Source organism: Mirounga angustirostris, unplaced genomic scaffold (assembly GCF_029215605.1).
Source record: "Mirounga angustirostris isolate CCGP_5_RB_7025 unplaced genomic scaffold, mMirAng1.0.hap1 SCAF_1, whole genome shotgun sequence".
Classification (NCBI taxonomy): Eukaryota; Metazoa; Chordata; class Mammalia; order Carnivora; family Phocidae; genus Mirounga; species Mirounga angustirostris.
Genome location: NW_026991709.1, coordinates 102144720 through 102157667, shown reverse-complemented (window position 1 = coordinate 102157667; position 12948 = coordinate 102144720). Strand labels below are relative to the sequence as shown.

The following is a 12948-nucleotide window of genomic DNA, read 5'->3' as shown; positions in this document are numbered from 1 at the left end:
GAGATTAATCTTCCTTGGAACTTAATTAAAAGTAAAATATTGAAATTTGTAATTTAATAAAAACACTTGGCACTAAGGAGCCAAACCCCAAAATGGCTTATATATATACATATATATTTTTTCAGGATTCTAGATTATCAGGATCTAAAACAAAATATCTTTAGAGCAAGGATCATGTTCATCTAATGAATTTTATACATCATGTCACTGTTTGACGTAGTATAATTCTAACTTTAATTTGTTCCATATGCTTTAGAGAGATCCTGGAAAAATGGTATTACCCTAGAAACTGAAAAGTAATGAAGCAGCTTATCAAACACTGGTCATCACACCAAGCTGTTTTTAAGGAACCAAAGTTCCTGAATGTTGCTATGCACTGTATTCCTGTGATTTCCTTTACCCGTCATACTCCTAGCTTTTCTAACACGATGGCGAAGCTGGTTTTATAAGCAGTCAGTTTCCCACCTCATTTATACTTCCTGAGGCGCTTTTTCCTTTGCCATCTGTGTTTGTGAGAATGAATAAGGTATATTTATTATGCTTAAAATCTAGTCTGCACTATTTTTTTTCTTGTTTGGATATTTACGAGTTCTCTCTTTAACATGTGAAACTACTATCAAAGTCATTGTAGATGGAAAAATATAGTAAAAATAAAGAGCAACTTATGTTCTTGGATTGGTGTCTGCATATGAATACAAACCCATGCATAAAGGCACAAATATTTCTCTTTTTTATCTTTCAAAAAATGAAATACTATTAGACCTATGTATTCTCTCAAACACTGGCCAGGCCGTCAAAATGAGCTTCCATAAAAAGCTCTTGACCAATCAAAAGATATAATTTTAGTGAGGGAGATCACTAACTGGCAACTTTTAAGAACTTCCAAAACGAGTTTTTACTCCCCCCAACTCTCCACATATGCTATTGCCCATACCAAAATATAGTTAGGCTTGATTTCTTCACTGTAAATTATATTTTGTGATATAGGTAAACACAAAGTAAATATAATAACAGCAAGCCATGTTATTACAACTCTTGAAATGGAAAAATCTAATCGAGTACACGAACATTATGTACAGTATAACATTTTCTTCTCTATGTCAGAAGGGCAACCCTAGACATATATATTATACACATGAAAAATACTCACATTTACGTCTGTGTGATGAATTAAGACACAAAGAGCTGGAAGAATCTGAAGAGAGAAATATATAGATTTAAAAACAAACACATAATGGTATCTAGTTTAGTTAAACAACAAAAAACAAAACATTTGTTTACCTCCTGAATGGTTTCCATTGGGGGTGGTGGATCTTTGTGGCGACATAAGTTGACCATTACCCAAGTAACATTTCTTAAGAATGTTATAGGAATAGATGGACTTATGAAGGAAAGTAAAGGTTTCACAACTCCAAGACTTATGACATAATCTCTACACTGTGGCCCATCACCTGTAGGAAGGAGTGATTAATTCAATAAAATACATTGACAATAAGCAATTCAGAAAACATAAAACACTGGTTCAATATGCTGCTTTCTGTATTTTAACTAGATACACTATTTAGTTTTATATAGAAGTTTCAGACAATAACCAAGTTCTCATTTTAGGTCTCTGAGCCAAGAGAAGCAACATAAAGTAGTTAAGGTATTTTTTGCACGTTATTCACATATTCCGGTTTATAAATTGTTCACCTATGTTTTTATGCCATTCAAAATTAGAAGCCTAAGGATCCTTTAGAGTACTTTGTGAGCAGAGAACTGCTGCTTTTATTTTCTCTCTCAATGGTACTCTCTAACAAACTTTCACGTAATTAAAAAATATATATATGTATATATATCAAAATAATACTAAAAAAAAATATTTGTAGAATTTACACTTATGATCCAGTATCAGAGTACCAAAAGTATTAACTATGAATTACTCTACACATTTAAAAAACTATGTCCAAAATAAAATTAAAAAATAAAAAACTATGTCAAAAAAATGAGGGGATGAACCAATATCCCTAGAGCAGTGGTTCCCACAGTAATTTTTGGCCCTATCCAGATCTGTTAAACAACCTCTGTGGATCCAGAATTCTGGGTTTTAACAAGCCCTTTCATATGATTCTGAAAACAGGCTAAAGTTTGAGAATCGCTGCCTTAGAGAACTGCCAAATGTAATTTCTGTATCTATAGCATCACTGTAATTTCTAGCATTAAAGCCATGTTAAGTATTACATTCTATAAAAGGAAAATCCTTTTCCTAGCACTGTAATACTTGGAGATAAAAATGCCTATTCTTTTGGCATCCATGTATCCTAATTATTCTACAATGTTACTGGAATTAAAAACCAAAGATCAAGATGCTGCATTAATAGTTCTAAATCTAAAATTTGGTATAAAAGCAAAGGGGTGAAGGAATCTGGATACACAAAAGAGAGCATTCCTAATAGCAATATACCATATGTGAAGAACAGTTTACAGAGAAATTCTCCCATTTTAAAACTCTTAATTGTGGAACGAACCATCCCCTGCATTCTATCTTGGCCCCCCAAAAGTAATATAGAAGAGGTACATGAAAGTAATTATCGGCTACTTCCATGTAAGAACAATAAATTCTAACATCAAGGGACATAATACAGTTCAGACCCCAGATTTTTTTCCATTCTCCACTCACTGGAGGATAGCTCTTCAAATTTTTGAGTTTGGGTAAAGTTCGTCTCTAGATTAAAAACAAATCTTGAAATATTAGAATTGTCTTTAATTATTCTTCTTACAATTACGCCAGAGAAAACCTGAAAGGTAGGATAATCATGGTATTCAACATTTAATGACACTGTCTATAAGCTACAAACACCTCCTGTATGATGACCTATGATGATAATGGATAACATTACTGTATTTTACTGTACTAAAATCCAGGAAAGATAGTAAAAATTTCAATTAAGACTCTTTTTAAGAACTGTCATTATGGAGAAAAACTGTTGGTTTACGTTGTGCATCCTTCTTTTTTCTTATTATTTCTATGACAATGGAGAAAGTTAGGGAATAAAATGAATCCATCAACATAATAAAGGAGGGAGAGGAGATCTCCTCTCCCTCTCATACATATTTCCTAATTATTCAAATAATTAAGAGTTGACTATATACTAAAAAAAAGAGTGGACGATATAAAAGATAAGCAACAAAAACGTTCATCCTGTTTATTATAGGTTTATACTTAAAACAGCTATAATTTCTATAAATTATTTCACAAGATCCAGTCCTGAAAAAGACAAACTGTTTTTCTTTTTCAACTACTAGTAGTCATTTTTATTACACAGTATATGACAACAACAACTGTAGAGCTAGTATTACAAGTTTTATACAAACCTATAATATTTCCCAGTGCCCACACTGCTTGCTCACAGACGTTTTGATGGGGTGAATGTAGAAGCCTCAGGAAAAGTGGCACAGCATCTGAAGGATGAAAACATAAATTAACATTTAAGTTTAAAGACAGTCTTAGAGGCCAATTACATCTCAATAATATTGAAAAAAAAAAAAGGATTGAAGATATTATACTCTAAACCAAAAATCAATCTTTTTTTTGGCTGAAATCTAAGAAGAAAGGACCCTATCAAAAATACATTTAAAATATATATTTATTAAATGATTTTCACTCCAGTAACAGTAGTGGAAAATTTGTGATCAGCAAGCCACTTATTCAGCATCAAAATCTCAGTTTTAACATATAAATATCAAATTGAGCTAGTAAATTTTCATTCATAATTAAACCTGAATAAAATTCCAAATTAAAAATCAATTCTTAAAAATAAATAAGTAATTCATTCCTTATAGATTCAAGCATTATTCTCAAACTTAGAAAAAAAAAAAAGGGACTCCCAACTATTGAAGTAAGTTCTGAATACAGAAATTTAAAGTAACAGGAGGGTGCAGTTCAAGATGGTGGCTGACCTCACCTTCTACCATGGACACACCAAATCTATAGCTACATATACAATAATGCTTCCTATAGAACTAGCTGAACAGCTCCTTCACAACAAATGATAAAAAGGTCACATTGAGATGGACAGGAGAGGCAGAGACTATGGTCCTAACAAAGCCATGCCCTATAACCTAGCAGTGACCCACAAGCAGGAGGGATTTCATAAATATGGAGCATATCCCTGAAGAGCAAGGGGTTAGAGCCCCAAATCAGGCACCTGAACCCTTGGGACCTACACCAGAGACAAACTCCCCAAATGTCTGGCTTTGAAAACCAACAGGGCTAATATCCAAGAGACCCAAAGGTCTGTAGGAAACCAGGACTACACTCTTATGAGATTACTTGCCCACATGCCCCAGGATTCAGCACAAAAGCAGTGGGCTGAAAAGTGCCTAGAGCATATGCAAAGGAGGTTCACTGGCTAAGTTTAAAGCAACTGCCTAAGGGATGAGGGTCTGCTGGAACTTTCTCCAGGGATGGAGGTGCTGGCAGGTGCCATTTTTTACACACTCCACCTTGCTAACGATACTTGTACCACCCCTGCACTCTCCAGTGCAGAGCACTGCTACAGCTCCACCCCACCAAACCCAGTGGGATGGCTCATCCTGGCCTGGCAGGCCCCTGTGGTCCTGCCAAAACTGGCAGGAGCACAAAGTCCACATAAAGGACACCCCTTGAATGCTTGGCACTGGTAGCTGGGGGCAGGGGGGTCTTTTGCATTTCTGCGCTCCATAGGAGTGAAACAATCTGTGGCAGGCTACCATCCCCAAAGTATAGCACAGACAGCTGACTGAAACACATGCTGCTGTCTTCCTGTGATCATTCCTTCAAGACTGGGAGAGGTAGCTGTTTCACCTAATACATAAAAACAAACACAGAAAGTCAAGTTAAATAAGTAAACTGAAGAATAGAACAAAATAAAACCCCAGAAAAAAACTTTACTGAAATGGAGCTAATTTACCTGATAAGGAGTTCAAAAAAATGGTCATAAAGATGCTCCCCAATCTCGGGAGAAAATGGACGAACACAGAAAAAATTTCAACAGATAGAAAATATAAGAAAGTACCAAACAAAAGTCACAGAGCTGAAGAACACAATAACTGAACTGAAAGATACAGTAGAGGCATTCAACAACAGAGAAGGATAAAGCAGAAGAAAGGATCAGTGATCTGGAAGATAGGGCAGTGGAATTCACCTAAACAGAGCAGCAAAACAAAAAAGAATTTTAAAAAGTGAAGATAGCTTAAGGGATCTCCAGGACAACATCAAGTGGAACAACGTTCCCATAATGGGGTCCCAGAAGGAGAAGAGAGTCTAGAGAAAGATACAGAAAACTTGTCTGAAGAAATAATGGCTAAAAACTATCTCAACTTGGGGAAGGAAAGAGATACCCAGATCTGGGAAGCCAGGAAAGTTCCAAATACAATGAACCCAAAAAGAGCCACACCAAGACATATTGTAATTAAAATGTCAAGAGTTAAAGATAAAGAGAGTATCTTAAAAGTGGCAATAGAACAACAACTTGTTGCGTACAAGAAAAGCCCCATAAGACTATCAGAGATTTTTCAGAATAAAGTTTGCAGGCCAGAAAGGAATGGTATGATATATTCAAAGTGCTGAAAGCACTGGCATACAGATAACCAACAGACATATGAAAAGATGCTCAACATCACTTATCATCAGGGAAATGCAAATCAAAACCATAATGAGATACCACCTCACACCAGTCAGAATGGCTAGAATCAAAAAGACAAGAAATAACAAGTGTTGGACAGGATGTGGAAAAAAAGGGTACCCTCGTGCACCGCCAGTGGGCATATAAATTGGTGCAACCACTATGGAAAATAGTATGGAGGCTAATAAAAAAACTAAAAATAGAAGAAACTAATACAGAAACTAAAAATACAGGATCCAGCAATTCCACTTCTGGGTATTTATCTGAAGCAAATGAAAACAAATTTAAGAATAGTTCACAGTATTTTCACCATAAGCATCTTTGCCGCAAACATTTTCACCCTATACCTAATTTGCCGTATGGCAATTATGCCATAAAAGATAAAATCACAAAAATAAAAGAGAGACATCCATTAAAAAGGACATAATGAAACATGAAAAATGCATTAACAAAATTAACAAGACTATTGCAAAATACAGAACATTTGAATACATTTAAAATGTATGTAGATTCATGCAATTCTATGCAAATAATTGATTTTTATTTTGCAGACTGTACCTAAGCACTTGTCCTCAAAGTTTTCCTTTTATAACATTATATATATGTAATTTTTTGCTTGTTGATTCATCTCTTCATCTGGCATCACATGTTTTCATTTTTTGCTAAAATTTCTTTCTTCCTTAAGAGAGATATCAGTTTCTAAATACAAGGATGCATATTTGTAACAGCTTTGTATTGCACTGTGAAAGTCTTCTACACTGTTCTCTGTTCTCAGCATATTACCACATGTCTATTGACAGATGTTCCAAAGTTCTATGAGAAGTGTGCGTTCAAAACTCTATGCCACTGTACAGACTATTACAAGGGCTAAGATTTATTTAATATAAAAATAGGAGTAGTGTGTCAATGCAGACATGAAAGCAAACTGTCAGCTAGCTGATGAAACCAAGAAACCATCCAATCAAACCGTCAACCAGTTATTCTTATATCTTTTATGGCAAAATTGCCTTATGGCCAATTAGTTATGTGAGGAAAAATGCTTTCAGCAAATATGCTTATGGTGAAACCACTTAGAACCTCTGAAGATATATGCACCCCTATGTTCATTACCAGATTATTAACAATAGCCAATATATAGAAACAACCAAAGTGTCCAATGATGGATGGATGGATGTGTGTACATACGTACACAGACACAATGGAATACTTCTCATTCATTACCAAAAAATGAAATACTTAATTAGGACATCAATGGACCTTGAGGTACTAAGTGAAATAAGTCAGAAAAGAGAAAGACAGATAATGTATGATTTCACTAATAAGTGGAATCTAAAAAACAAATGAACAAACAAAACAAAAATTCATAGATGCAGAGAACAGATTCATGGTTGACAGAGGGGAGGGCTTTTGCGAGGTGGGTGAAATAGAAGGGGGTCATGATGTACAAACATCCAATCATAAAACAAGTCATGGGAATGAAATGTATAGCATGGTGACTGTAGTCAGTAATACTGTACTGTATATTATGTAATTTAATATGATGATAGGAGAAACTAGACTTACTGTGATCATATCTTGGTGTATACACTTCAAGTCATTATGTCATATGTCTAAAACTAATTTAATGCTATATATGTCAGTTACACCTCAATTAAAAAAATTTAACATCACATGGGTCTTTAGTCAGGCCAGTGATTCCTGTACCACATGAGACCTTCTGAATCAGAAAGTGGTTCTGTTGCTTTACAACATCCTTGCTTTATAACAAGGATGGGAAACACAGAGAAAGATCTGTATCTGAACAGAATACTACTACACTGAACAAATGATTCTTCTATTTTTTCTTTCTTCTGATATTACTTTGAAAAATGCTATTTAAGTACATGTAGATCAATCATGCTGTACTCAAAAACAAGACAGATTGGCAGTGTTAAAACAAATTCTAAGGCTCCTTCTACTCTTGAAAAAGCCACATAAAACAGAAAGGAAAAAGAGTGAGAGCTTAAAACATTGTCTTGAGATTATAAAATTTACTAAATAATCAATTATACAAAATAAAACCAAAAAGCCAAAAACAAAACCCATTTAAACCCCAAATTAAGCCAGTTTTATCATGACTTAAGGTAGCATTAATATTCTATGTAATATTACAACAGAAATGTCTACATAATTAAATGTTTACTTGGATAACACCTTTGTTCCCCTTTAAAATCATATAGAAATTAATGCTTAAGATTTTAACAAGCTTACACAAGTATATTGCTTATACGTGTGTGAAGAGCACTTTAAAAGTACCTTCTTTAAAATTATTAATTTCTTTGATAGAAGAATTAAACAGTATTCATGAAAACAATACATAGGTTATTACTTCCAATAATAATTTCTCACTTACATCTCTTCGAACATAAAAGAAAAACAATCCTATTATAATAACAATGAAAAAATTTCAAGCCATTTTTCAACAGGACTACTTTATAAAAGATTTCTCTAAAGCATATGATGAAAATCTCATTAAGAGAAGCCAAGAAGTAGTATGGCAATGGAAAAAACACCTTTATTTCTATGATGTCCTATAAAGTGTGTAACTACAATAATGTAATCTGCTACTATAATTAGGAAATGTTCTCAGATTTAGCATCAAATGAAATTTTGAAAATAGAAAATGTCAGTCACTGGAACAACATGATCAAAATAACATACTTAGGTTGGCCTATTTCAACTACCCTGTAATTAGGTAGCTATTATAATATAAATAGCTTTATTCTTTTAAGAGAATCACTATATTTTTCTTTTTTTTACTTTTTTTTATCTGTTAAATCACCAACTTACTGGACTGAACTACTGCTTGAGTCTGTTCCGAGGTTCCAGATGCAATGTTTGTCAGAGCCCATGCAGCTTCAAACTGTAAAGAAGGACTACAGAGAACAAATAATGTTAAACAGTAAGGATTTTTACATTGGCCCAAATCTAGTATCTACCAACCATTTCTCCCCTCAAGCATTTTTTAAAGTATTAAATATTTTGTTTCAAAGGTATCTATCTATGCATCCAGCACTTTTTTTAAACCTCCAGTGACTATTTACAGATCCTCAGTATAAAAAGCATACAATTTCCTCAGGTGTCCCACCTATTTTTTTTTTTTTTAAATTAAGTAAAAACTTTTTTTTTTTAAATTAAGATTTTATTTCTTCATTTGAGAGAGAGAGAGAGAGCGCACAAGAACACGAACAGGATGGGGGTGGGTAGGAGGGGCAGAAGGAGAGGGAGAAGTAGGCCCCCTGCTAAGCAGGGAGCTTGATCCCAGGACCCAGGGATCATAACCTGAGCTGAAGGCAGATGCTTAACCAACTGAGCCAGCCAGGCGCCCCAAAAACTCTTTATTTAGATACCTGCATATGACTACCCAAATAGTTTTCTCAAGTACTTATCAGCCAAACTAGTTTTTGCCAATTTTCAAAGCTAAAAAGTTCAATGTATCATTCTTGGGGTGCGTGGGTGGCTCAGTCATTAAGTGTCTGCCTTCGGCTCAGGTCATGATCCCAGGGTCCTGGGATCGAGCCCCACATTGGGCTCCCTGCTCAGCGGGAAGCCTGCTTCTCCCTCTCCCCCTCCCCCTGCTTGTGTTCCCTCTCTTGCTGTTTCTCTCTCTCTCTCTGTCAAATAAATAAATAAAATCTTTAAAAAAAAAGTTCAATGTATCATTCTCAAGTTCCTCTTTGGCCTTTATGTTCACCTCTTGGTGTAAACACACCCTGCAATGTTTATCACTGGCTTTTCAACTCTTATAGCCTTTTCCTTTTTTCTTTAAAGACCAAACTACTACAAAATCTTGTCTTCTGCAAAGGATACATTCTAAATTACCTCTTAAAATAATGTACTTACTTGTCATCTCTTTCAAGACAGTGAACTAAAATAGGCAATATTCCAGATTTTATTAAGTCATCAATTGGTGGATTTCGATCACTGGACAAAAGCTTCCTATAAGAGATATACATACTCTTGTGAAATTTAATGATACATATTATAATTAAATTCAAATTCGTATTTGACATAGAGCTTACACAAGTCCTCACCCATTTGAATACCCTGCACAGCAATGTTTATGAAAGCTTAATCAGATCATTCTCCTATATAAACCAAGGAATGGCTGCATATTTACTACCCAATGAATGTAACCTCTTTGTCCTCCACAGGTTGGCTCCATCTTACCTAACTAACTAATCTTACTCTCTGTAATTCAACAATAGATCAGTTGTCTGTCTTACCATTTCAATCTCATTTCCAGGCTCTTCACATCCTATTCCCCACACTTGGAATGCCCTGTTTTCTGTCTATTCAAGCTCTATCTATTCAAAGTCCATTTCAGTTTGTAAATTTTCACAATATCCTCTCTGAATTCCAAGAACATTTCCACAGCATATGCTTACATTTGCTGTTATCACCCTATTTTTAATATACCTTTGCCTTCTCAATTAGGTTCTAAAGTTCTTACATAGCAAGAATTATACCACATACTTTTTCACAGTATTTTCCATAGCACATGCCACAATTCTTAGCACAAAGTAGGAAACAGCCCAGTCTTTCTTAATCTAGGTTCTAGACTTAATAAAAGAACTTTTTTCTACTACACTGAGGACATTCTTAAAGATTTAGAAATGGCCTTCTTTCTTCTGAGTGCACAATGGTGCATATATCTACAAAATATAACATAGAACCAGTTTGGTGCCACTGTCTAACTGATTTGCACTAAGGTACCATCAAGTTTTAGTCACAGTTGCTTTTCCAACATCAGTGTAAATTGTTAACACATTAGAAAAAGGCAAACAAAGTCTTAGTATTATTGTGAAAATGGGTTTGATCTTGTATACCCATAAAGTTGTCTCAGGATCTCCTAGAGATCCAAAGACTGTAATTCGAGAACATTGGCCTTAGGGGCCTTAAGGCTTTATTTAGAACTGTTGAGAAAAGCTGCTCCAAAACTCAAGTAATCAACTCTGAAAATGGTGAGCATAATGTATCAATTTCTTAATCATTCTATCTATAAACAGTAATTTGCCATTTTAAGATGTGAATACTTCTGTGATTTTCTTCCTACATAACCAAGTCCTCTCTAAGAAGTTCTTTTACCTATGGTAGGCAACACTGCTAATTCTGTAATTTTCCTATCTGTTCTAGGTTATTTAAAATGAATACAGAAAGTAGGAAAACTCTAATACATTTTTTTTTATAAAAGATTCGTATACTAGCTAAGATACTGGATGGACCAGTGTAATCTTCTCCCACTATGAAATTCTATGAATAGGATCAGTTACTTAAGGGTCTCTGTCCTACTAATAACACAGAGCATTATTCTTATATTTATAAATACAGAAAACAAAGACTGTATTATACTATGAGACAACCATGCCTTAATAAGGTCTCAAAGTTTCTCTGGTTCCCCCCTTAAAATATAGGAGCATACACCTTGAGAACATAGATTTCACAGCAGAAATATGCAAACTAACTTAATATTCCTACCTGAAAGTACACTGGGAAACTTTATAGCCCTAAATCTTAATGTCTACTTGCCTGTACACCGTGACAGTAAGCTTATAAATCAATTTATGATTTAATTAAAATAGAGATTGTGAAAAGAATTAGCTACCTGGGAAGGAGATAAAAAAATCTTTTTATAAAATTAAACCTGTTAATAAAAAGTGAAGTTTTATAAATAATATTCTTCTATTAATTGATAGCAATAACCTGTCAAAACAACTCTTCCCTAGCATCTGTACGTGCTATGCAAGTTGAAACTTAAGTTTATTTATTTGGGAGTTTAGAAAACTGCTACCAATTTTAATACTCTAGATCAGAGAAAAAATTTTGAAGTAAATGTAGATGGTCTATGGACTGTTCTTTATTGTTTGTCATCAAAGTTAACATGAGTGACAGTACTACTATACAGTGAAAACTCAAACAGAACTCCTGGGTAAGTTATAAAATTTAAATATGTCCTCAAAATTTAACTTACCTAGCAGCTTGAACTGCACTTAATTGAATTCCTTGGTTATCACTTGAAGCATTCTATAAAAAATTAAAACAATTTTTGATATAGATACATAATAATTAGAAATACAAATGAAGAGGGGGCAAAAAAACTCAACTTACTTGAACAATAGCTTCTAGAGAGGTATTTTGCTGTGAAAAAAATTAAAGAGAACACTAAGTTAAAAAGTCACTTTAAAATTCTATATTTATGTAAAATTTTTCACTGGTAGTTTTTAAGCTAAAAGAATAACAATAACTTACCACTCTATAATCGCCATCTATATCAGAATCTTCACAGATATCTTCATGTGGTACATTCCTTCTCTTTAAGAGATGCTCATCTCTTTTATTCTTAAAAATATATATATATCAAAAAAAGAACTTTAGTTAAAAAAAGCTAAATACTTTCATACAAAGGATAGGCAATCCTGTGCCTACAAACTGAAATGGGAAGTGCCTTTTAAAAGTAAAATGCAAATGCAGAAAATCAAACCAAATTGTGATTCAAACACTTAAGCAACATTAATTTGAGCCCCAAGCCCCAAATATTACATTTTTAATGAACCGTGAACTATGTAAAAGCAAACTAAAAAAAAAAAATTTTTTTGATTAAAAAAGACAGTGTACAGTTTAAGCCAGAACCAAACATATATATTTGTTTAAAAGTACTAAACCATTTTATACATCATCTGGGAGCTTCTCTTTATCACCTAAAAACAAAGTCAAAGCAAAAGTTGGGCAATTCAAAATCAGACAAAAATCAACGGTCACTTAAATTTCACTTAAAATGTGTGGAACAAATTTAAAGAGATAATCCCAACTATAACTTTTTTTTTTACACACATGAAAGATAACCAATTTTAATACTTGAAAAGTTGATGAAATTTATAAGTAGAACAAGTTCTTTTCAGGGTATAACTACACCTGTAAATAGCAGAACTATTTAGTATAACTCTATAGAGAAGACTTTCACTTTATATAAATTATTAAAGAAGAAAAACACCATATAACTGATTTATCTCCATTTCTGGAGAGTGGTCAAGTTGTATCTTGCCAACTTCAATAGCCCGCGTAAGTTTAGTCAAAACCCTTCAGTTTTCAAAAGAAAAAGAAATGGTAGGCACTTGGGATTAATATACATTTAGTATCTTCTATATATGCTGTAATGTTATTAGAATTATGCTTGGAAGTACTCAATATTACGCAGACTCACCTTCCTTAATTCAACTACAACTTCATTTCGTTGTCTTCTCATAGTCTACAAGAAATTAAAGAA

At 33.7% G+C, this 12948-nt stretch overlaps 1 protein-coding gene across 3 annotated transcripts in view; it reads right to left on the bottom strand.

Annotated features, from left to right (window-relative positions):
• KPNA4 (karyopherin subunit alpha 4) overlaps window positions 1–12948 on the bottom strand; it is a 57972-nt gene that overhangs the window by 21350 nt on the left and 23674 nt on the right. For all 3 annotated transcript variants that reach the window (XM_045903454.3, XM_054504340.2, XM_045903455.3), the window contains 9 exons: window positions 12886–12930; window positions 11934–12023; window positions 11793–11822; window positions 11656–11708; window positions 9528–9623; window positions 8475–8560; window positions 3355–3441; window positions 1282–1451; window positions 1151–1195 (listed from right to left, as the gene is read on the bottom strand). In XM_045903454.3, the coding sequence (XP_045759410.1) occupies window positions 1151–1195; window positions 1282–1451; window positions 3355–3441; window positions 8475–8560; window positions 9528–9623; window positions 11656–11708; window positions 11793–11822; window positions 11934–12023; window positions 12886–12930 (702 nt within the window). The remainder of the gene's footprint in view (window positions 1–1150; window positions 1196–1281; window positions 1452–3354; window positions 3442–8474; window positions 8561–9527; window positions 9624–11655; window positions 11709–11792; window positions 11823–11933; window positions 12024–12885; window positions 12931–12948) is intronic.